The following is a 24,420-nucleotide window of genomic DNA, read 5'->3' on the forward strand; positions in this document are numbered from 1 at the left end:
CTGACACACAGTCACACAGTCACACACAGTCACACACTGACACACAGTCACACAGTCACACACAGTCACACAGTCACACAGTCACACACTGACACACAGTCACACACTGACACACAGTCACACAGTCACACACTGACACACACTGACACAGTCACACTGACACACACTGACACACAGTCACACGCTGACACACACTGACACAGTCACACTGAAACACACTGACACACAGTCACACACTGACACACAGTCACACAGTCACACACTGACACATACTGACACACAGTCACACACTGACACACAGTCACACACTGACACACACTGACACACAGTCACACTGACACACACTGACACACAGTCACACGCTGTCACACACTGACACACAGTCACACTGAAACACACTGACACACAGTCACACACTGACACACAGTCACACAGTCACACACTGACACATACTGACACACAGTCACACACTGACACACAGTCACACACTGACACACACTGACACACAGTCACACTGACACACACTGACACACAGTCACACACTGACACACAGTCACACAGTCACACACTGACACATACTGACATACAGTCACACACTGACACACAGTCACACACGCAGCCATTTTACAGCAGAAAGCTCAGCCATCTCAGCTAGGTGATGACAGAATCAGGGTTTATGTCTGTTTTTGTTTCCAATTATTTGTGAAAAGAAGAGGTGCAAACTCTAGCGGTGTGACTGTGATGTTATGTTACATGTATTTCTGTCTATGATGTGACGTTCCTTTCTGTTGCCTTGGTGTCCCATGATACCTCACTCTGTGGTGTTGTAGAGGAGTGTTTAGTGGGCTGATGCATGTTGCTGGCCAATTTGTCGCACACACACACACGCACACACACCCACACACGCACAGCAACAAGGGGGTCTGTGTGTCCTTGCGTGTGTGCTTTTGAGTGTGTCTGTACCGCAGCTTTAAGGGCAGTTTTTTAAAATGTTGAAATGCACTTTAAACAAAAATGTTAATTTATGATTGAACTGATTGTTGAACTGAATGATAATTTCTCTCATTATGTAAATGTTTTCTTTGATAACTATTTCTGTGTGCTCCGGAATATGATTGTTCAGAATGGTCTCTGGATTCCAGGGTAACCGTTACCGGAGCTCGTTAGCGACGTTGTGAGGTGATTCATGTCTCTGAGCCGATGGCCAATCACTGGATAGTACAACCTGTAAACATCGCCCTCTAGAACTTCTCTAACGAGTCCAGACATTCTATTTTTTAAACCTTTTATCTTTCTCTTTTTTATGTCTCTTCTTCTGTTCTCTGATCTGTGTAGCAAGCCTCGAGCAGATGTAGCCTGTGAACTCAACTTTCCTTCTCGATATCTTCATTGATTCCTACTATACTTTCCATATTGATATTTCTGTGGCAGAAATGTTCTGTAAATGTGTTTGAATACAAGAGTCCAACCTGTATCTCTGTGGTTGTGTGTTCTTTCTAGGACTAATAGATAAACATGTGTCAAGAGAAACTTGAGCTCTCCTCTCTCATATCCTCTTCTCTCAACTCCTCCCCTATCCACTCCTCCCCTATCCACTCCTCCCCTCTCCTCTCTCCCCTCCTCTCCTCTCCTCTCCTCTCCTCTCCTCTCCTCTCCTCTCCTCTCCTCTCCTCTCCTCTCCTCTCCTCTCCTCTCCTCTCCTCTCCTCTCCTCTCCTCTCCTCTCCTCTCCTCTCCTCTCCTCTCCTCTCCTCTCCTCCCATCTCCTCTCCGTCTCTGTTGCTTTTTTTTGCTGTAACGTCACAGAAGGTCAGAGAGGGATGGAGTGATGGAGAGAGGAGTCAGGGCTTAGAGAAACAGGATCATCATGTCTGAGAGATTGTTGCCACCTGCTAGTTTTCCTTCCCTCTCCTCTGTAATTCCTGCAGATCTGAGAGACTCCAGGGAGCAGATTACAGTGCCTGTGGAGTAAATCTGTCTGTGTGTATGTGTGTGTGTGTGTCTGCGTAATGTGTGTCTGTACATGTGTGTATGTGTGAGAGAGAGTAAATGTGTGCGTGTGCATGTGTTAGGGTGTTACTCTGTCCTCTTTGTGTGTTCTGTCCCTGATATTTTTTATACATTTCGGTGGTCCTTTCCTCCTCACGTGTGGTGGGAGAGAGAGAGAGAGAGAGAGAGAGAGAGAGACCTAGCAATAACTGATGCAATGGAGTTTCCTTGACTTCATTTTCTTATCCTCCCCTCCTCTTTACTCCCTCTCCCCCTCCCCTTATCCTCCCCTCCTCTTTACTCCCTCTCCCCCTCCCCTTATCCTCCCCTCCTCTTTACTCCCTCTCCCCCTCCCCTTATCCTCCCCTCCTCTTTACTCCCTCTCCCCCTCCCCTTATCCTCTCCTCCTCTTTACTCCCTCTCCCCCTCCCCTTATCCTCCCCTCCTCTTTACTCCCTCTCCCCCTCCCCTTATCCTCTCCTCCTCTTTACTCCCTCTCCCCCTCCCCTTATCCTCCCCTCCTCTTTACTCCCTCTCCCCCTCCCCTTATCCTCCCCTCCTCTTTACTCCCTCTCCCCCTCCCCTTATCCTCTCCTCCTCTTTACTCCCTCTCCCCCTCCCCTTATCCTCTCCTCCTCTTTACTCCCTCTCCCCCTCCCCTTATCCTCCCCTCCTCTTTACTCCCTCTCCCCCTCCCCTTATCCTCTCCTCCTCTTTACTCCCTCTCCCCCTCCCCTTATCCTCCCCTCCTCTTTACTCCCTCTCCCCCTCCCCTTATCCTCCCCTCCTCTTTACTCCCTCTCCCCCTCCCCTTATCCTCCCCTCCTCTTTACTCCCTCTCCCCCTCCCCTTATCCTCTCCTCCTCTTTACTCCCTCTTTCCCCTGGCCCCACACTCTGCTCTCTCCTTATTTATCTCTTGCTAACTCATCCATTATTCATTATTTTATTTTCCTTCAAAATAAAGACAGAAAACATCAGACGTGCCAGACTTTATTTATACTCTCTATTTATTCTCTCTCTCTCTCTCTCTCTATCTCTCTCTATCTCTCCATAAACACCATAACAACACTATGGGGGAGACACACACATACACTCTCACTATCATACACACCACAGTTGGCTGGTAGAACCTTCATTGGGGATGATGGGGTCGTAGTAATGGCTGGAACGGAATTAATGGAATGGTATCAAACACATGGGTTGATATCATTCCATTCACGCCATTATTATGAGCCGTCATCCCCTCAGCCTCCTGTGATGCACACACACACCCAACCATGTGCACAAGCGGATGCAGGCACGCACACACACTGCCAGGTCCAAGTGTATATGCCAACCACTGGTATCACATCTCTTTTATAACCTCATCTGTCTCTCTGTGCTCTGTGTGTTGGTGACTGGGGAACTGGGCAGGAGACATTCACACAGTCACGCACACAATGCCACAGCAAACATAACTGCGTAGCAACTGTGTTAACACAATACAGATACACAAACACACTAACTGTGCCTACACTACGGTGGCCCTCGACTGATATAATAATAATATACCATTTAGCAGATGCTTTTATCCAAAGCGACTTACAGTCATGTGCGCATAGATTTTTACGTATGGGTGGTCCCGGGGATCGAACCCACTACCCTGGCGTTACAAGCACCATGCTCTACCAATTGAGCTACAGAGGACTTGTATTAATATCTGTCCCTTTGGGCCCAATGAGCTGAGAGCAAACATACCATATAGACGATAAAGAAAGCAGGTTTGCTATCGCTCGTCCTCATAGAAGAATCGAGACAGACAGCCATAATAAGTGTACAGGTAACTGCCAAAATAATGGAAACACAAGTAAATGAAAGACACAACGTATATTGAAAGCAGGTTATTCCATACAGGCGTGGTTCCTGAGTTAATTAAACAATTAACATCCCATCATGCTTAGGGTCATGTATAAAAATGCTGGGAAGGTCATTATTTTGGCCATTATTTTGGCTACCATGGCTATACCCCCATAGGATGACAATGCCCACAGGGCATGAGTGGTCACTGAATGGTTTGATGAGCATGAAAATGATGTAAGCCATATGCATTGGCTGTCTCAGTCACCGGATCTCAAACCAATTGAACACTTATGGGAGATTCTGGAGCAGTGCCTGAGACAGCGTTTTCCATCAACAAAACATAAAATTATGGAATTTCTTGTGGAAGAATGGTGTCGCATACCTCCAAGTTCCATGCTCTTGTAGAATCAATGCCAAGGTGCATTGAAGCTGTTCTGGCTTGTGGTGGCCCAACGCACTATTAAGATGCTTTATGTTGGTGTTTCCGTTATTTTGGCAATTACCTGTAGTTTACTCCTGCTCTTATACTCCTCGTGGGTCCTCCTGCTCCTCTGGTGGTGTAACAGAGACATCTAGTGGTCAGAGAAGATTAATGCATGTCTCTTTAACTCATTTTTTTATTTATTTATTTTTTATTTTTTTATTTCACCTTTATTTAACCAGGTAAACCAGTTGAGAACAAGTTCTCATTTACAACTGCGACCTGGCCAAGATAAAGCAAAGCAGTGCGATAAAAACAACAACACAGAGTTACATATGGGGTAAAACAAAACAAAAATCAAAAAAAAAAAACAGTAATATAATTAATATACAGTGTGCAAATTTAGCAAGTTATGGAGGTAAGGCAATAAATAGGCTATAGTGCAAAATAATTACAATTTAGTATTAACACTGGAATGATGTGCAAGAGATGATGTGCAAATAGAGATACTGGGGTACAGATGAGCAAAATAAATAACAATATAGGGATGAGGTAGTTGGGCGGGCTAATTTCAGATGGGCTGTGTACAGGTGCAGTGATCGGTAAGGTGCTCTGACAACTGATGCTTAAAGTTAGTGAGGGAGATAAGTGTCTCCAGCTTCAGAGATTTTTGCAATTTGTTCCAGTCATTGGCAGCAGAGAACTGGAAGGAATTGCGGCCAAAGGAGGTGTTGGCTTTGGGGATGACCAGTGAGATATACCCGCTGGAGCGCAGACTACGGGTGGGTGTTGCTATGGTGACCAATGAGCTAAGATAAGGCGGGGATTTGCCTAGCAGTGATTTATAGATGGCCTGGAGCCAGTGGGTTTGGCGACGAATATGTAGTGAGGACCAGCCAACAAGAGCGTACAGGTCACAGTGGTGGGTATTATATGGGGCTTTGGAGACAAAACGGATGGCACTGTGATAGACAACATCCAATTTGCTGAGTAGAGTGTTGGAGGCTATTTTGTAAATGACATCGCCGAAGTCAAGGATCGGTAGGATAGTCAGTTTTACGAGGGCATGTTTGGCAGCATGAGTGAAGGAGGCTTTGTTGCGAAATAGGAAACCGATTCTAGATTTAACTTTGGATTGGAGATTCTTAATGTGAGTCTGGAAGGAGAGTTTACAGTCTAACCAGACACCTAGATATTTGTAGTTGTCCACGTACTCTAGGTCAGACCCGTCTAGAGTAGTGATTCTAGTCGGGTGGGCGGGTGCAAGCAGCGTTCGGTTGAAGAGCATGCATTTTGTTTTACTAGTGTTTAAGAGCAGTTGGAGGCTACTGAAGGAGTGTTGTATGGAATTGAAGCTCGTTTGGAGGTTTGTTAACACAGTGTCCAATGAAGGGCCAGATGTATACAAAATGGTGTCGTCTGCGTAGAGGTGGATCTGAGAGTCACCAGCAGCAAGAGCGACGTCATTGATATACACAGAGAAAAGAGTTGGCCCAAGAATTGAACCCTGTGGCACCCCCATAGAGACTGCCATAGGTCCAGACAACAGGCCCTCCGATTTGACACACTGAACTCTATCTGAGAAGTAGTTGGTGAACCAGGCGAGGCAGTCATTTGAGAAACCAAGGCTATTTAGTCTGCCAATAAGAATGCGGTGGTTGACAGAGTCGAAAGCCTTGGCCAGGTCAATGAAAACGGCTGCACAGTACTGTCTATTATCGATCGCGGTTATAATATCATTTAGGACCTTGAGCGTGGCTGAAGTGCACCCATGACCAGCTCGGAAACCGGATTGCATAGCGGAGAAGGTACGGTGGGATTCGAAATGGTTGGTGATCTGTTTGTTGACTTGGCTTTCAAAAACTTTTGAAAGGCAGGGCAGGATGGATATGGGTCTGTAACAGTTTGGATCTAGAGTGTCACCCCCTTTGAAGAGGGGGATGACCGCGGCAGCTTTCCAATCTCTGGGGATCTCAGACGTTACGAAAGAGAGGTTGAACAGGCTAGTAATAGGGGTTGCGACAATTTCGGCGGCTAGTTTTAGAAAGAAAGGGTCCAGATTGTCTAGTCCAGATGATTTGTAGGGGTCCAGATTTTGCAGCTCTTTTAGAACATCAGCTGTCTGGATTTGTGTGAAGGAGAAGCGGGGGGGGCATGGGCAAGTTGCAGCGGAGGGTGCAGAGCTGGTGGCCGGGGTAGTGGTAGCCAGGTGGAAAGCATGGCCAGCCGTAGCAAAATGCTTGTTGAAATTCTCGATTATTGTAGATTTATCGGTGGTGATAGTGTTTCCTAGCCTCAGTGCAGTGGGCAGCTGGGAGGAAGTGCTCTTATTTTCCATGGACTTTACAGTGTCCCAAAACTTTTTGGAGTTAGTGCTACAGGATGCAAATTTCTGTTTGAAAATGTTAGCCTTTGCTTTCCTAACTGCTTGTGTATATTGGTTCCTAACTTCCCTGAAAAGTTGCATATCACGGGGGCTATTTGATGCTAATGCAGTACGCCACAGGATGTTTTTGTGCTGGTCAAGGGCAGTCAAGTCTGAGGAGAACCAGGGGCTATATCTGTTCTTAGTTCTGTATTTTTTGAATGGGGCATGTCTATTTAAGATTGAGAGGAAATTACTTTTAAAGAACAACCAGGCATCCTCTGCTGACGGAATGAGATCTATATCCATCCAGGATACCTGGGCCAGGTCAATTAGGAAGGCCTGCTCGCTGAAGTGTTTTTGGGAGCGTTTGACAGTGATGAGGGGTGGTCGTTTGACCGCGGACCCGTTACGGACGCAGGCAATAAGGCAGTGATCGCTGAGATCCTGGTTGAAGACAGCGGAGGTGTATTTAGAGGGTAAGTTAGTCAGGATGATATCTATGAGGGTACCCATGTTTACGGATTTAGGGTTGTACCTGGTAGGTTCGTTGATAATTTGCGTGAGGTTGAGGGCATCTAGCTTGGATTGTAGGATGGCTGGGGTATTAAGCATATCCCAATTTAGGTCACCAAGCAGTACGAACTCTGAGGATAGATGGGGGGCAATCAATTCACATATGGTGTCCAGGGCACAGCTGGGGGCTGAGGGGGGTCTGTAGCAAGCGGCAACAGTGAGAGATTTATTTCTGGAAAGGTGGATTTTTAGAACTAAAAGCTCAAACTGTTTGGGCACAGACCTGGATAGTATGATGGAGCTCTGCAGGCTATCTCTACAGTAGATTGCAACTCCACCCCCTTTGGCAGTTCTATCTAGACGGAAAATGTTATAGTTGGGGATGGAAATTTCAGAATTTTTGGTGGCCTTCCTAAGCCAGGATTCAGACACTGCTAGAACATCAGGGTTGGCGGAGTGTGCTAACGCAGTGAATAACTCAAACTTAGGAAGGAGGCTTCTGATATTTATGTGCAGAAAACCAAGACTTTTACGGTTACAGAAGTCAACAAATGATAGTTCCTGGGGAGTAGGAGTGATACTGGGGGCTGCAGGGCCTGGGTTAGCCTCTACATCACCAGAGGAACAGAGGAGGACTAGAATAAGGATACGACTAAAGGCTTTAAGAACTGGTCTTCTAGTGCGTTGGGTACATAGAATAAAGGGGGCTCATTTAACTCATTTACATTTACGTCATTTAGCAGACGCTCTTATCCAGAGCGACTTACAGTTAGTGAATACCTTTTTTTTTTATTTTTTTTATTTTTTTATATATACTGGCCCCCCGTGGGAATCGAACCCACAACCCTGGCGTTGCAAACGCCATGCTCTATCAACTGAGCTACATCCCTGCCGGCCATTCCCTCCCCTACCCTGGACGACGCTGGGCCAATTGTGCGCCGCCCATGAGTCTCCCGGTCGCGGCCGGCTGCGACAGAGCCTGGATTCGAACCAGGATTCGAACCAGGATCTCTAGTGGCACAGTTAGCACTGCGATGCAGTGCCTTAGACCACTGCGCCACTCAGGACCAGCTCCCCACCTGTCAGTCATATGGACATCTCCATTCAGACTGATGCTCTATCACTTCCTCTGGTCTTCTGAGATTGAATCATTCAAGACAAGAAATTCCCACTGACTAAGTTAATTTTCTTTATTGCAATAATAGCCATCTCAGGTGGTTGTCATTGGGAGTCTGATCGTTAACGTGGGAGTAAATTCACAAGGGAGGTGTCATTCAAATCACTCATTATTAAAGGGTTTCTTTGAACTAGCAAACTATGCATGACAACGTAAATAAATAAATAACTAATAAATCCTTCACTGTAGAGATACTTATGTTTCAAGTTTCAACATGTAAAGTAACCACTTATACAAATAGAAAAAATTACACTGCTCAAATAGTAAGATGACCACTTTTGAACTCACATTGTGGGATAAATACAGTGTGATTCTCTCTAACTTGTCTCCTCTCTAACCCTTCCATGGAGTCATCACATCTGCACTATCATTCTTCAGGTCTCCATCACTTCTCCCTGTCTTCTTCCTGTTTCTTCTTCTCCTTCTCCCTGTATATGTGAGCTGCTCAGTTCAAATCTGTCAGTCTTTCTACCAGTCTCTCTATCACTCTATCCTTTTCCACCATCTCTCTATCCTTCTTCATTTCTATCCTTCATCTGTCTATTTTTCTCCGTCTGTCTGCTGAACTCCCTCTCCATCTTTGTCTGTGAGATCATGATGTTCCTCTGTAACTCAGGTAGGACCATCTTCATCAGGTTTCTCTCTGCTTCAACTCTGACCTCTCCTTCATAGTTCTCCCTCATCTCCTCTATCTCCTGTCTCTCCTCCCTCTCCCTTCTCTCATTCTCTCTCTTCTCTCTAAATCTCTCCAGCTTTCTCTCCATCTCCTCCCTCCTATCAGACTCTCTCTTCAGCTCCCTCCCCAGCTCTCTTCTTCTTCTCATCCCTTTCTTCTTTCACCTGTCTCTCCAGTTCAGTGGTTCTTTCACTGTTCTAATATCTACCTCATGTTCCTGGATCACTCTCTCTATCTTCTTCAGAGAGTCCTGTCACTGTTTCTCAAGCCTCTCTCTCTCCTCCCTGTTTCCTCTCCTGTCTCTCCTTATGGATATTTTCCTCAATCTCTCTGACCTGGTCCTCTGCCTCCTGGTAGGTCTGACTGCTGTAGAATCTCTCTGTTTCCTGCCACCATCTCCTCTACCTGCTCCAGCAGCTCTGGGACCTGAGTTCCATGGGCCCTGTCCTTAATGTTGAGGACGTGGTACCTGCTCCCACATTTCTCTACAAGCTGCTGGAGGTCCTGACTCCCTGCTTGGAGAAACTCCTCAACGCTCTGCTCTTTCAGGCCATCAGCATGGGTGAATAGAATCACAGTGTGTCCCCAACAACCCTCCCCATAAATCTATAATACACACATACTGTATCTACATGTTTCGAGAACACACTGCACAGGAAATCTACAGAATAAACAAACGTTTTACTTTCACCTTTGCACAGGTAGGCTATACACAGGTACTTGGGAGTAAACTCCTCCCCCCTATATTATTCTCTCTGCTTTTTGGAAAGTGGATTTCTGCCAACATACACAATATGGTGCTATCAACTTCAACCCTAATATCCAGCCAGCAGTTGGTAGTGATGTTCTTATTGAGTAACTGATAAATGATCCAGAGCATTGTCAGTTTATCTGATATGACTTGCTTATAAATGTGGAATGACTTTCATTGTAAAGCATGTGCAGTGCTTATGAATGAATGCCTTTTAAAGCCGTTATAATTTATAATTTGTTTAATATGTGACCAAAGTTACCAGAGTGTAACTGAACTGGGTCACAATGTCTGAAATAGTTCATAGCATCCTGTTGGTTATGATTATCATAAAGATGATTAATTAATGAATTACACAAACACCAGACACCTCCAACAGCAGTCATTAACTTATTTATTATACTGAATTTACAAAATGAAAAGTAAAAGCGACACTTGAATAAACAGTATCGTACTTTTATTTTTTACGTTTTGAAAAGCGGTCCACTGTACACAAGGCTGATGAAGTTTAGAACCTTTTAAAAAACACCCAGAATCTAAAGTGGACTTTCCGTGCCGGGGCACATGAGTAAGGCGGACGCCGGTATGGAAACAACCCCTTTACTGCCACTGAGACGCAGGGAAATCAGCTTAGCCATAATAACACCCAGATTTCTACTGGTACATGAGGGGGAAGAGAGGGTAGAAAAGTAACTGATAATAATCCACCATCTTGTGCTTCTACATGCTTATTGTGATAATGGTCCTACTACAGTCTATAGCAACTAAACATTGCTCTCTCTCAATGTTTCTAACCCATACACTTATGGTGCTTTAAAATAACTCACAGGGCACATTTAACAGTTGATCTCCACCATCGTTTAAATGGAGCCAAATATGGAGCCTTTGGATATAAAAACAACAACGTTTGTTGGATGATCTCTGTGGCCTTTCACCCAATCTTCATCTATTCCCTGACCCTTGACCTCTAATCCCTGACACTGAGATCAGAGTTCACTCCAGGTTGTAGCTACCCCTAACCACAGATCTAGGATCAGATAAACCTTCATCAATCTGAAGGTTAACCAGAAAGGTGATTAATAAATCTGACTGTATCAATGGTTAGGGGAGACTTGGACCTCCTCAGAGATTATCCTGTCCAGGAACACAGCTCTCAGATCAGTCTCTCTGTGCAGTACAGAACACAAACGTGTTTTAAGGACAGCACTTTGTCATGTTTAAACTTTACAAGGCATTTAAGGGTCCCATTCAACAGGTCCCAAAGTTGAACTGTCATATCTTAAACGGTCATATAGAAATAGCAATAGTCATCTAATGGTTATTTAAAGTTGAAATCCCTCCCGTTGGATTTGGTACCGTGAGGAGGGTACATCTCACCAGTCCTTTGTTATCAAACCATTTCCACTAACGTCATTTTCAGACAAAGATAAAAAAATACAGCTAACAGAATGGAGATACTTTACACTTTGCCAAATTATAAGGAAGCGTTAAACATCGCTGTCGTCTAAACATGTCCATTAGTCGTTGAACACCTGTGGGAGGGTTGGTGAAGAGAGAAGTTCCTTGAATGTTTTCCAAGGAATTCCTTGGATATTTGATGAGCCAATGTAAAACACAGTGGTATTCTTTACCCCAGTCTACAGAGAGTAGCATGACATATTCCTATAGCAGACTGTCATAACCCTGACCCTCAATACAATCTCATTTAACAAATAGAAACAAAAAATAAATTAAAACAATGGTGAATTCAACCATTGCCATTAAACATGGTGATTTGTAACCATGACAACCAAGATATCTTTTTTAAAGAACGCAAAAAAAGAAAGTCAATCTCTTCGGTTTGGAATGGAATTCTTACAGTATCGAAAAACATGAACCTTCATTGTCATTGGATGATATGATGCAAGGTATCGTACAGGGAAGGGAAGATAGGAGAGTAATGTAAATACTTCAGGTTTGAGTAGAGTATAGCATTTCCCATTTAGAACAGAAAAAACAGGCTGGTCCACAGTATTGACAGATGCCCACACAGCCCTGGGTGTGTGTGAGGAGGGTGGAGATGCGTGAGTGTGTGTGTGTGTGTGCGTGTGTTTGTGGAGGGAGGAGGTCACAGGCTTGCCTGAAGGGCCACCCTGCTCTCTCCCTACACCCATAGGTGGGTGGTAACAGAAGGCATGCCGAATTGAGAGAGGGTGTATATGGAAACTCCCCTGGCCAAAGGATGGGGGAAGCCATAAGGAGAGGGGTAGACATGGGGCTGTGGGGATAGTTGGAGATGTTTGGGGCAAATTAGTAATGTGGGGCAACAGAGCAGATACAGGAGCATTGGAGGGTAGTGTAGTGACAGGTTGGGGTAGCACAGGGCAGATAGGTCATGTTGAGGTCAGTTTAAGGGCAGCAGTGTTAGAAGGTCTTCCTGTGGATGGCCCGTGCTCTGTCCTCCTCATACTCCTTCTTACTGACCCACATTTTCTTAAAGGTGTCCAACGACGCCAGGATGGAGCCACTACACAGAACACAACAGAGGGAGGAGAGGAGAGGGGGATTAGGGAATAGAGAGATGTGTGACTGTGAGTGAGTCTGTGTGTGGTAATCTCTTACCCGATCCACGTGGAGTAGAGCCTCTCCTGAGGGGCGGAGATCTGGACAGGAAACACAGAGAGAAACAGGAAGTCAGCCGGGGCTTGTTGAGGAGACATCCTGCCCACACATGCTAAAAACATCAGATTCATATAGTAACATGCTGTCATGACTCTCCTGGTTGAGGATCAAAGGCCTCAGATCATCTTGGCAAATAGCTGACAACAACCAGACCCCTCCTACCCACAGAAGAGGGGAGGGGGGGGGGGGGGGGGGCTGGGCCAGTTTTGACACCTTAACACTCAGTCGTAAATTAGGCAGGAGGGGAATGTCTCCCTTGCTCTTCAGTATTGGTAAAGGAATGTGCTTTGTCTCCAGAATACTTTTGCCGCCAAAACTTTTACTTCCAAAAAGTGAACACTGGATCAATATTTCCAACAGAATGTGGGGAATGGTCAGTGGGTATCTAAAGAATAATAATGTCATATTGTTTATTATTTTGTGATGTCATTAAGGATGGTATCAAGAACATACTGTAATTTGGAAAGTATACACATTCTATCTGTCAAGTCTTCATCCAATACGTTGTGTGTAAGAAATGAAGAACAATGATGAAAGTATTTTTGTTAAGATTGGAATGTGATTTTAGTTTCCTAATGAGGTCTTTGTTTTTTATTTAAACTATGCACAGTAAGTAGCCACGCCCCAAGTGAGCTCAGAGATCGTGTCAGCAAGTAGGAACGCCCCTTTTACCAAGAGGGCATAAAGGCTTGAAAGACAAATTCACATCAGACCAGAAAGCGTGGAGACGGTAGTCCACACGTTTGAAATGGTTAGAACATTGAATCTCAACACGAGCTGAAGAAGATAAACTCAATAGACCAGAAAATTGCCAGTCTGCAGCTGTGCGTGTAAAGGGATATAGAACTTTGACTAAAGACACATTTTTACATTTACATTTTAGTCATTTAGCAGACGCTCTTATCCAGAGCGAGTTACAGTTAGTGAGGGCATACATTTCCCACGAGGTGGGAAGAAGAAAATCCCATCTCAGTCAATCATTAGAAGGCATCTGAGTATCTGTTCTATTTCAATGCATCAACGATAATTTGACTCTCTCTTTGTCTCTCCCCCTCCCTCCCTCTTCCTTACCTCTCCCTCTTCTGATAACCAAGCAGTCATGCTGTTAGTCCGCTAGGGACCTTTTCTCATGTATTAAGTGTATGTATTCTGTGTTATTATTTAGTTAGCTAGTAAATAAATAATTAAGCCAATTTGTGTAGTGCTGAATCATAAGTAAAGCTGGGGTTCTAGCGGATCCAAGAATTCTGCTACCGTTCAGAATGAGACTGATAAGAGGTAATGATTAATACGTTGACTGTTTTATACATTTTGATAGGTAAAGACATTTAGAGTTTAATTCGGGAGATGGTAACTCTATAAACAACTTATTACGTGGTGCCCCAAATCCTAATGAGTTAATTGTTACATGATTCATTTCATTGAGTAACAATTAAACATAGTTAGTTGATTCGATAAATAACAGTCATCATATTAATGAAAGTCACGTCACGACAATGCTGAGCTCTGGCCAAGAAGAGGTGATAAGCTGGGTCATTAATTACTATACCTTGATCTTCACATCTTTGGGAGCGAGCTTCTTCACTTCGCTTAGTAACCTGTCCCCGAAGCCTGCAGCAGAAAAGACTGTGTTAGCTAACATTTTGTAGGTTTCCACAACACTTAGCTAAGGGGCCTTAAACCACATGAGAAAACACCTACTTTCACAACACACTGCTATTAGTTGTTTTTGGTCAGTGTGTGTGTGTGACGTGTGTGTAACCTTTGAGCAGTGTGGATCCTCCAGACAGTACGATGTTGGAGAAGAGTGTGCGTCGGAGGTCCATGTCAGACTTCTGGATGGCGAAGGCCAGCACCTCGTGGATCCCCTCGCTCTCGTCTCCAATCAGGTCTGGCCTGAACAGCAGCTCTGGCGCGCGGAACCTGGCTGGACCAATCTGGACAGGGGGCAGAGGTCAGAGTTAGGGTCAACTGGGTGTCAGAGTGATGTTGTTGATGTTTGTGGTCCTTCAAATGAAAACAAAAGGTGTGTGTTTGTATGTGTGTGTGTGTCTGTGTGTGTGTGTGGTGTGTGACTCACATCCAGTGTGCTGCCGTCGGGGAGTGTGTACTGGGCCTTCTCGGTCTCCAGAGTCTCATCCTTCTGGGGGTTCAGGGACAGGTAGCAGGCTCTCTGAGGACAGAAACACACACCCACATTACCAACACATCCCTATTGACAGCTCCTATTGACAGTAGGGCTGGCCAATATATCAAATTAATTTGATTAATTCGAATGTATATTTTTACACGATATTCCAAATGCCTGTATCACATTTCGTCTTTATGAGCGTTTATGTCCGCTTGTTCTCGTGTTGTATTTTTGGTCTCGTCTCCGTCGCTCCTTATGTGCGAGATGCATGTCTCCGCCCTAACAATGGGAGTTGTTGTCCCAAAGGCAGGAAGGCAGGTGACAAGCTTAGGTAAAAAAATAAGCCCATAGAAACACATTGGGCTTATTTTGGACAGATTTTAGCGAGAGTGAAACCTCTCACTTTGCCTCTTGCTCTATGGTTTACACACACCAAGCTCCTCCCCCGGCCTCTCACGCCAACAAAGTTGAGAGATCACATCTTACTCTCTGACAAGCTGTTTCAACTCGCTATTTGCATTTGTGGTTTGGTCCAACAGAATCGGTCATATGGACACCAAAACACATTGAGACATTATTTTACTGTAATAGAGGAGAAGTTAACTTTTCTAACGATACCCTTCTTATGTCTCAACTACTCAAATTGTGCGCAGAGCAGACACTACTAAAACGGGAGTATCAATGAAAATTGATTCTGGAAAATGCATGCTCAGTTTGTCGTGCGCAGCACTGGCGTACCACGTACCACTAGCAGCATTTTAGCCAATGACTGTTATACTAGCAAGTCTGTGTTTTATAAATGTGCAATTAGCATAAAACACAATTATATAAGGAATTGGCAACTCGTTCTCATTCTGAGAAATAAGGTAGGCCACTTGATTTCAACATCTGAACAAAGTGGACAGGTTAGCATGCTGTTCAAACAGTTGGAGACTGACAGAAGGGTGTGTTCATAACAAGTCAACTGTTCTGCCTTGTTAGCTAGCAAATACATCCAAGTTGGCTAATCACTAGCACATGGGCTTGACTGATTGTTGATGAGACCTGTGTTAACTTTCTATAGCCTAATGCCTGCTAAAAGACGTTAGTCATTATTAGTGAATGTGCATTATGGATGGTTCTAGTTAAATTTTTTAACAATAAAAAACAGGTTGAACTATTTTGATAAAATAATGTAATTATTAGTGGTTCTTATGGTTGTGGAAGGCTTATATTTAGCCTAGGTATAACTTCACAAGCCCTGAATTCATTAGATTATTGCTGACTGTTTGAAATGCAGTGTATTTGACCTTTAAATTGTACAACAATGCTTATTTAGAGAAAACATAAAAATAAAAAAATAAAATAGATATATATCGTGAATCGCCCATAAGTTTGAAAAAAATGGAGATATGATTTTTAGGCCATATCACCAAGGCCTAATTGACAGCAATTCCTATTGAGCCCTGCATTTTCTTCTAGTTAGGTCACACATGCACACACTGTCCGTCCCGTACCTCTTTGATGGTGCGGACCACCTCAAACTCTGCGGAGGTATGGAAGTCGTAGCCCTCCTTGCGTAGCAGCAGCCGGAGGTAACGGGACACGTCCCTTCCAGCGATGTCCACCCTCATGATGGAGTGGGGAATGGCAAAGCCCTCGTAGATGGGCACCGCGTGGGTCACCCCGTCACCCGCATCCAACACCACACCCGTGGTACGCCCTGTCGCATAGCTGGGCCAGAGAAAGGGGCGTGAGTATAACTAACACACAAAAGCGTGCCTGCACACACTAACACACACACACACACACACACACAAGTATGTACACAAACACACACACTCACAGACTGAGGACTGCCTGCATGGAGATAAAGAGGGCGGGGACATTGAAGGTCTCAAAGAACACCTCAGCCGCCTTCTCCCTGTTCTTACTGGGGTTCAGAGGGGCTTCAGTCAACAGGACAGGGTGCTGGAGGGGAAGAGAGATCCAGTTAGCATGCTAGCCAGAAGGCTGAAAACCGCTTTCTTAGTCATACTAGCTCCCTTGTCTGTTAAATACTTTTCACACATTCTTACAACATCCATCATTTTTATACAATTCAATAAATCAACAAGCCTAACATTTACATTTAATACAATGGTTAACTGTTCACATAGTGAGGAGATTAGAGACATGAAAAGAGGAGGAAGAGAATAAGGAGGTGAGAGGAGAGCCCACCTCCTCTGAGAAGGTCTGCAACTGTTCCTTAGAGTAGACGTACTGCCAGATCCTCTCCATATCGTTCCAGTCCTTCACTATACCATGCTCCATAGGATACCTGACTGACAGCAACCCTCTGTGCTCCTGGGAGGGAGGGAGATAAGAGAAGGGTTAAAGGCTTGTTGAAACAGGCCCCTTCATAGTGTGTGTGTGTGTGTGTGTGTGTGTGTGTGTAAGACTATGGTATGAAGCCTACCTCTGCTTTGGGTCCAATGAAGAGGTCCCCCTCCAGGGCTCCTGCCATCACGCGCACGTGCTTGGGCCGGCCCACACTGGATCACACACAACAGAACACAAAGTTAGAAACACAACCCCTCGGATACTATCTATCTGAATCACAGCTGTGTGTTATTGATGTAGGATAGGTAAAAATAAAGGTTTTACTAGTTGGGGAAGCAGTATTTGGGGATCTGGTCTCCAGCAAAGCCAGCTTTGACAACACCTGAACCCTGGGGAGAGACAGATGGAGGCAGAGGGAAGATTAGGAGAGAGAGGACAGGAGAGAAAGCTATGACTACTTAAGTTGTCTGTCCCACCCACCACAATTAACACTCCTCTTGTGTGTGTTGGATCATAAGACGCAGCCTGAGGCAGCAGAAGGCATCATCCCTCTCCTTCTGAGACATCACACACATTCCAGCCCCTGTCTGCTGGGTCATGGCAGCATCACTGGGCTTTAACATGCCTAGTCTTTCCTTATAATGAATAGTTATAATGGTTTGAGTACTACTCCAGTAAAACATTAGCATGAAAGGCCTCTGGGCTAATGACAGGGCAACATATGACACAGGTAGTATTATGTTGACAACAACACAACAGTTATCACCTGCAAGGTCGGGTACACTCATTCAGGTTAAATAATCTAGTAAAGCAGCTCATTTTGGAATTGAGTTGTTTATTTCTTGAGTGGTATGCGCTAAGGTGCATAATCAGTGACAGGTGGCGATAGCTAACACTTGCTAACGCTGCTAGCTAATTTCTTTCTCGGCCAACGCATTTCAAATAGATGGCTAGCCGTTCGCAAGGTGGGGTTTGTCTCCCGGCGACCCAACTGTGTGTCTAGCCGGTGTTGCAGCTAGTTACCTAGTTAGTGGCTGACGTTAACTGTAAATGTATCATATGAATCTAGCTAGCTAGTTATTTTTCCAGAACAGAACGTATGATGGAGACGACACAGGCAAACCAGTGTTTGGATGAAAAAGAACAACGTTAGCTGGCTAGCTAACTAGCTGGTTCTGCAGCACACACAGCAACATAAATATTTGACAAAGAAACATTCTACTACACGAGGTGTACGTGGAAAGAGCTGGCTAAATGCAACTGGAATATATTAATGAATAGCAAGCTAGTACACTGTATTCAGTAATGTCAGCTATCAAAGCACAGATAGAACAATGAGACAGATATTTCACCGGATGTATAAACGTGAAGCATCCACTTGGCGTTTCCACTCACTACCAAATATGGAAGCCCAATGTCCGGCAGTGGGAGTAGATTGAAGGAAATGGATTTTGGCCATCATTCTGCAAATGTTCTCCTAGATGAAACATTTGATCTCAATACAGTTTTCTTTTCCCAAAAATATAATCTGTTTTACACTTGACCCTTTGCCCCCAAAACATTTTTTTAATCGCGTTGTTTAGAAGGGGTGCAAAGGCGAAATGAGTTATTGCACATGCGCACTTCAGAGTAGATGTTCCCTAACGGAAATATGTAGATGCATGCTATAACTGGCCAATCGGATCTCGCCCAACTATGACTATTTTGTTTCCATTGGAAACGACAGGCTGTGGTCTATCTTGGATTAGTTATAAAAATCTTCGATCAAAGCTTCCAACACAACACTAGCTAGCTAACCTCCCTGGCTAGTCGTTAGCAAGTTAGCTAGGCAAGGGTGTGGTAGAGTGACATCATACTTACATTATCGATCACAACCGGCTGGTTAGCTATAATGTCATAGGACTCCATGACGAACTGATTGTTGAAGATATGTTTCTATTAATCCTTTGATACAATCTTGCCTATTTGATATTTTAATCATGTAAATAACGCCCCGTCACCGTGGTCTCAAACCACTCGTCGCCACTGCTTGCTTTGATCACAACCTAACCCAGTCAGTATGCGGTTGTCTCTAGAGTAGACAGACAGTGGCAACAGCCAATGGCAATGCTGCCAGCTGGAGCCCACGTGCTAGCTGTCAAACCCAGATTCAGGGTTGTGAGCTTGTGCACTGTTTTTGCCGGCTTGCTTTTCCATAATCATCATTATTATCATCATCACAATCTTTATGAATAAATGTACCTTCAGCTAAATCAACGTTGCCCCCTTTACAATATGAATAGATGAGCATCAGAGAGGGTGGAAACATAATGTCCATTACATTGTTATGTTTGTTAAATCATGGGTAATTATTAGTGAACATAAATTATGTAGTTTTTATCTGTCTGTAAATTCCACAACATCCAAAAATGTTCACGTTGGAGAAAAAATATTATTTGCCTTTAAGATAAAGTGTCTGTAACCGGAAGGACTGTTATGTATTTTTGTCCGTCAGTAGGACTGGCAGTGCGAAGATTTTCTATCAATCAAAACTATTTTATTGTCGTTCAACTGTAAGGTACTTCGGGTTTTTTATATAGAGGCATTGTCGAGGTAAGAAACCACTGTCATTATTCAACAACAACTAAAAGTTATGAATTCCTCCACGCTATAGATAGCTAGCTAGTATGGCTTACTGGAGGTAGCTAGTATGGCTACTCTAAACACTTGCCCGTTAGCAAGTATCACAAAGCGATTAAAATGTATGAATGACAAATTGTATGGACATATAATTTTCTGATCCAACTAAAACATAGAAAATATGCATCACAGCATTAACTGTAGCTAAGATTAGTTTGCAGTTGTTCACTGGGGCATGTCAGTTAGCTAAGGCCTTTGTAGCCAGTAGCCTGCTAAATTACAAGTTTGGCTGAAAGTGAGTTTGTGAATGCAGAAGAAGCAAGCTGATACAGGCAGTTAGTAAATAAATGCTGTCTGTATTTTAGCCAGATGTAGAGAAACTGAAAGTGTGTGTGTGTGTGTAGGTCTTGCCTGGCTGGCCCATGGTGAGACGGGGACCTAGAGGAACTGAACAGACTCAACATGGCCTGTGTGGAGGAGCCCCCTGAGAAGTAAGTCTGTGTGTAACCGTGTGTGTGTCTGTGTAACCGTGTGTGCATGTTTGTATTCACCTGTGTCTCCCTCTGTGTGTGTCCAGGCACTGCTGGGTGTGTTTTGCAACAGAGAGAGAGGACCGTGTGGCAGAGTGGGTGAGCCCCTGCAGGTGTAAGGGCTGTACCAAGTGGATCCACCAGGCCTGTCTGCAGCGCTGGCTCGATGAGAAGCAGAAAGGAAACAGTGGAGGAGCCGTCAGCTGCCCTCAGTGTGGCACAGAGTACCACATTGTCTTTCCCAAAATGGGTAACTAACACACACACACACTGCATCATCTTACCCAAGGTGGGATATAGAACAAACACACTCACCAACTAGCACACAAATACACTCTACACACCACAATGAAAGCTCTATTCTGTAGCTTTCATGTCCAGGTGTGTCAGTTAGTTAATGACTGTCTGTATATGTTTGTCGTCTTCCCCGTCCCCCTCCCCCTCCCCTCCCCCCTCCAGGGCCATTGGTGTACTTCCTCCAGCAGGTGGACAGTGCTCTGTCACGGGCCAGTCCATTCACTGCTGCCGGGGTGGTGGTGGGGACAGTCTATTGGTCAGCTGTCACCTATGGAGCTGTAACTGTCATGCAGGTACATGCCCCTTGACTCCTGACCCCTGAACCTTAACCCTGTCATACCCATTATACCCTTACCCTTGTACCCTTACCCCTAACCTTTGACCCATAACTAACACTAACTACTCACTAGTTCAGTAACTAGTTCAGTGAATCCATTGCATACAACAATGCAACTCAAAACACAATTCTTTCCATCCCTCCCTCTCCCTCTTTCTCCAGGTGGTGGGCCATAAGAAGGGCTTGGATGTGATGGAGAGAGCAGATCCTCTGTTCCTCCTGATGGGTCTACCTACCATCCCTGTGATGCTTGTCCTGGGCAAGATGATCCGCTGGGAGGACTACATACTGAGGCTGTGGCAGAGACACTCCTCTAAACTACAGCTGCTATTGCCAGGTACACACACACTGGTGTATGGCTGTCTGTCTGGTGTATGGCTGTCTGTCTGGTGTATGGCTGTCTGTCTGGTGTATGGCTGTCTGTCTGGTGTATGGCTGTCTGTCTGGTGTATGGCTGTCTGTCTGGTGTATGGCTGTCTGTCTGGTGTATGGCTGTCTGTCTGGTGTATGGTTAACTCTAGAGAGAAGATGTTTAGGTTTAGTAAATGTTACAGCATATAGTACATTCTGCAAAGAAATGCATATTATAAAAAAAAAAGTTTTAAAAATCTCACCCCCTCCCTCCCAGGTATAGGTCGTCCATTGCCCCGTGTGCCAGCTGATGCAGGTAATGGAGGGGACCACCTGTCAGTGTCTCGTACTCTGTGTGGAGCTCTCATCTTCCCCTCTGTAGCCAGCCTGGTGGGACGACTGATCTTCAGTAGGGTACCCTCATCTCTGCAACGCACCGTTCTGGTGAGGGAATAGTGTTTGTGTATTTGTACAGTATGTCTCAAGGCTGGGGTGGCATGTGTTTTATGCTTGTCTCTTTCTCTCTCTGTGTTGTAGGGTGGTATAGCATTTGTGGTGATGAAGGGAGTGTTGAAGGTGTATTTCAAACAGCAGCAGTACCTTATTCAGGCCAACCGCCACATCCTCAACTACCCCGAGAGAGGGAGGGACGGAGAGAGGGAGGGACAGGGCGAGGGAGGAGAGGACGACACGGAGGACAGCGGAAACTAGTGAATGCAACACTCTCCTTAACCATAGAGGGGGAGGGAGGGAGAAGTAGAGGGGAGATAGTTAGAGTTAGGCACACAACGACAGCAGAAACGATTGACAGCCTCCCAGAATCCTCTATTCCCAATCGCAATGTAGTTTTATTTTACTCAGACAAGGGGTGTGTTTAGGAGGTGCATTACGTTTCCAAACAGAGAACTTGTCCAATAGGAATGCAATTCTTAGTTTTGTGTTTGACATTCTTTCTCCCATTTGTGTCTCCTGAATGCAACCCAGCTCTGCTATTTGCATTGTAAGATATCCACCAAACCATGACTGTATGTGTGAGCGTGTGTGTACGCTGTAGAGCCCATGCTATTTTATTTGCCTGTATGAATGAATTGGCTAATAAAGTGATATGATTGTTAAATACTGCAGTCTCTCTGTTTGATGTGATTGATTAGGATCCCCATTAGCTGACGCCAATGGCGACAGCTAGTCTTACTGGGGTCCAACACATAACAAAAAAGACAATTGACAAAATACTTTTCAATTTGCATACATTTAAAAACATGAACATGTAGTGTGTGTGTGCATCTGTCAGTTACACGTACATGTCCGTACATACACACAACAAGTAGGTCACATGGGGGAGAGACGTGCCCTGAGGTGTTGCTTTATTTTTATTTTTTAAACCAGGTTTGCTGTTCATTTGTGCTATATAAGATGGAAGGGAGTTCCATGAACTCATGGCTCTGTATAATACTGTACGTTTCCTTGAATTTGTTCTGGACCTGTGGGGGCATGTCTAGTGGGGTAAGTGTGTGTGTAAGTTGACTATGCAAACAGTTTCTTATAAAAACAAGAAATGACGCAGTCAGTCTTTCCTCAACTCTTAGCCAAGAGAGACTGGCATGCATTGTATTAATATTAGCCCTCTGATTACAATGAAGAGCAAGACCTGCGGCTCTGTTCTGGGCCAGCTGCAGCTTAACTAGGTCTTTCTTTGCAGCACTTGACCATACGACTGGACAATAATGATAAGGTAAAACTAGAGCCTGCAGGACTTGCTTTATGGAGTGTGGCGTCAAAACAGCAGAGTATCTCTTTATTACGGACAGACCTCTCCCCATCTTTACAACCATTGAATCTATATGTTTTGACCATGACAGTTTACAATCTAAGGTAACACCAAGTAATTTAGTCTCAACTTGTTCAACAGCCACACCATTCATTACCAGATTCAGCTGAGGTCTAGAACTTAGGGAATGATTTGTACCAAATACAATGCTCTTAGTTTTAGAGATGTTCAGGACCAGTTTATTACTGGCCACCATTCCAAAACAGACAGCAACTCTTTGTTAAGTGTTTCAGTAACTTCATTAGCTGTGGTTGCTGATGCATATATAGTTGAATCATCAACATATATGGACACACATGCTTTGTTTAATGCCAGTGGCAGGTCATTGGTAAAAATAGAAAAGAGTAGAGGGCCTAGCAGTGGCGGCTCCTGAAAAAATTCTCAGGAGGGGCAATTTTTCTGATGATTTAGGTGACCTACACACATTTAAAAAAAGATATGTCCAGCAACAACATGAAGACAGGGGCAGCATATAAGTCAATACCAGAAGCATTTATTGACTGATCTGGGGAGATGGATTCCAGTTTCTGTGACAGATTATAAATAATCTCTGATGCCTTTGTTATATTAGCTTTTGGTTGAATGTACTGTCGTAGTAAATATATAATGTTATAGCTTGGTCTGACTAAAATCTTGTGCATGACCCATTTTGTGTTGGGCCTTTGTATTCAATACAATGAACAAGAGTCCTATCTTGTCAGCCTTGTCAGCAGGTGGCTAAGGATAACACCCACGCCATAGGTCTCTCAGTTCTTCCAACTCACGAGTTCTTGCCCTGAGGACACACACACACACACCCACACACACACACACACACACACACACACACACACACACACATCATCACTGATAAACACACACACACACACACACACACATCATCACTGATAACAAACACACACACAAACACACACACACACACACACAAACACACTGATAACAAACACACACACACACACACAAATCCTCTTCTCTTAGGCTGAACATCTGAAGACAGAGAACCCGACTCAGAGCCAATGCAACAGTGACACTAGCCTGGAGGTGACATCGCCCAACTCATCAGGACCAATCAGAAGATCAGAACTACTAGATTCAACCTACTTCATTTTATTGTATAAAATGTCAGCACACAATGTTTAGGGGCTCTTCTGATAAACTCCCTACGAGTTTGACGAACGGGTCCGTGCACGCGATTCCAGATATCTTTACCTCTGAATAAACTGCCTTATATTATACAATTATCCACCTTGTCCAAAAGTCTCTACTTTTTCTCCGTTCTCCAGTAAACTTGTTTTATCAACAATAGTAAGGTTCAATGACACAGAAAGCAGTTCAATGTCGGGGTACAGAGTCGCTCTCTTACCAGGATCGCGGTCCGCTCTGACCAGGGTGAAGGTGGCCGGCTCCACCTCTCTGTCCGGGACTCTGTCATCCAGTCAAGTCTCCCAGCTGTATTGGGATTTTGCTGCCAGCAGCGTTTTCATTATTTAGTCCGTTCGTAGCGGGTATGTACACGATCAACAAGATCAGTCCAAAACCGAAGATCAGTCCAAAGCAGAATGTTTGCAGAATGTTTGTAAACTAAGTCTACAAATTAAAAACATAAAATAACGCCACACTGCAGGTCGCA

At 44.5% G+C, this 24,420-nt stretch overlaps 2 protein-coding genes and 1 pseudogene across 3 annotated transcripts; 1 reads left to right on the forward strand and 2 right to left on the reverse strand.

Moving 5' to 3' along the window:
- Positions 1-8,817: 8,817 nt before the first annotated feature.
- Positions 8,818-11,149, reverse strand: LOC311127486 (annotated as a pseudogene). Its single transcript has 3 exons — positions 11,145-11,149; positions 10,848-10,902; positions 8,818-9,590 (listed from the first exon to the last, which is right to left on the reverse strand). The product of its transcript is annotated as an uncharacterized misc_RNA (transcript).
- On the reverse strand, positions 10,112-18,901 carry LOC311128317 (beta-centractin). The gene is made up of 11 exons (XM_084160422.1): positions 18,689-18,901; positions 17,153-17,217; positions 16,965-17,040; positions 16,727-16,852; positions 16,353-16,477; positions 16,024-16,240; positions 14,477-14,569; positions 14,159-14,333; positions 13,946-14,007; positions 12,337-12,377; positions 10,112-12,241 (listed from the first exon to the last, which is right to left on the reverse strand). Exons 1-11 carry the CDS (start codon positions 18,734-18,736, stop codon positions 12,139-12,141), a joined length of 1,131 nt encoding a protein of 376 aa, XP_084016548.1. The 5' UTR covers positions 18,737-18,901; the 3' UTR covers positions 10,112-12,138.
- A 341-nt stretch (positions 18,902-19,242) lies between these two features.
- Positions 19,243-22,081, forward strand: marchf5l (membrane-associated ring finger (C3HC4) 5, like). Its single transcript, XM_084159621.1, has 7 exons — positions 19,243-19,420; positions 19,852-19,938; positions 20,025-20,227; positions 20,437-20,567; positions 20,774-20,948; positions 21,240-21,406; positions 21,500-22,081. The coding sequence occupies exons 2-7, from the start codon at positions 19,910-19,912 to the stop codon at positions 21,671-21,673; spliced, it is 879 nt and encodes a 292-aa protein (XP_084015747.1). The 5' UTR covers positions 19,243-19,420; positions 19,852-19,909; the 3' UTR covers positions 21,674-22,081.
- Positions 22,082-24,420: the final 2,339 nt, after the last annotated feature.

This window comes from Coregonus lavaretus, assembly GCF_964263955.1.
Source record: "Coregonus lavaretus genome assembly, chromosome: 4".
Classification (NCBI taxonomy): Eukaryota; Metazoa; Chordata; class Actinopteri; order Salmoniformes; family Salmonidae; genus Coregonus; species Coregonus lavaretus.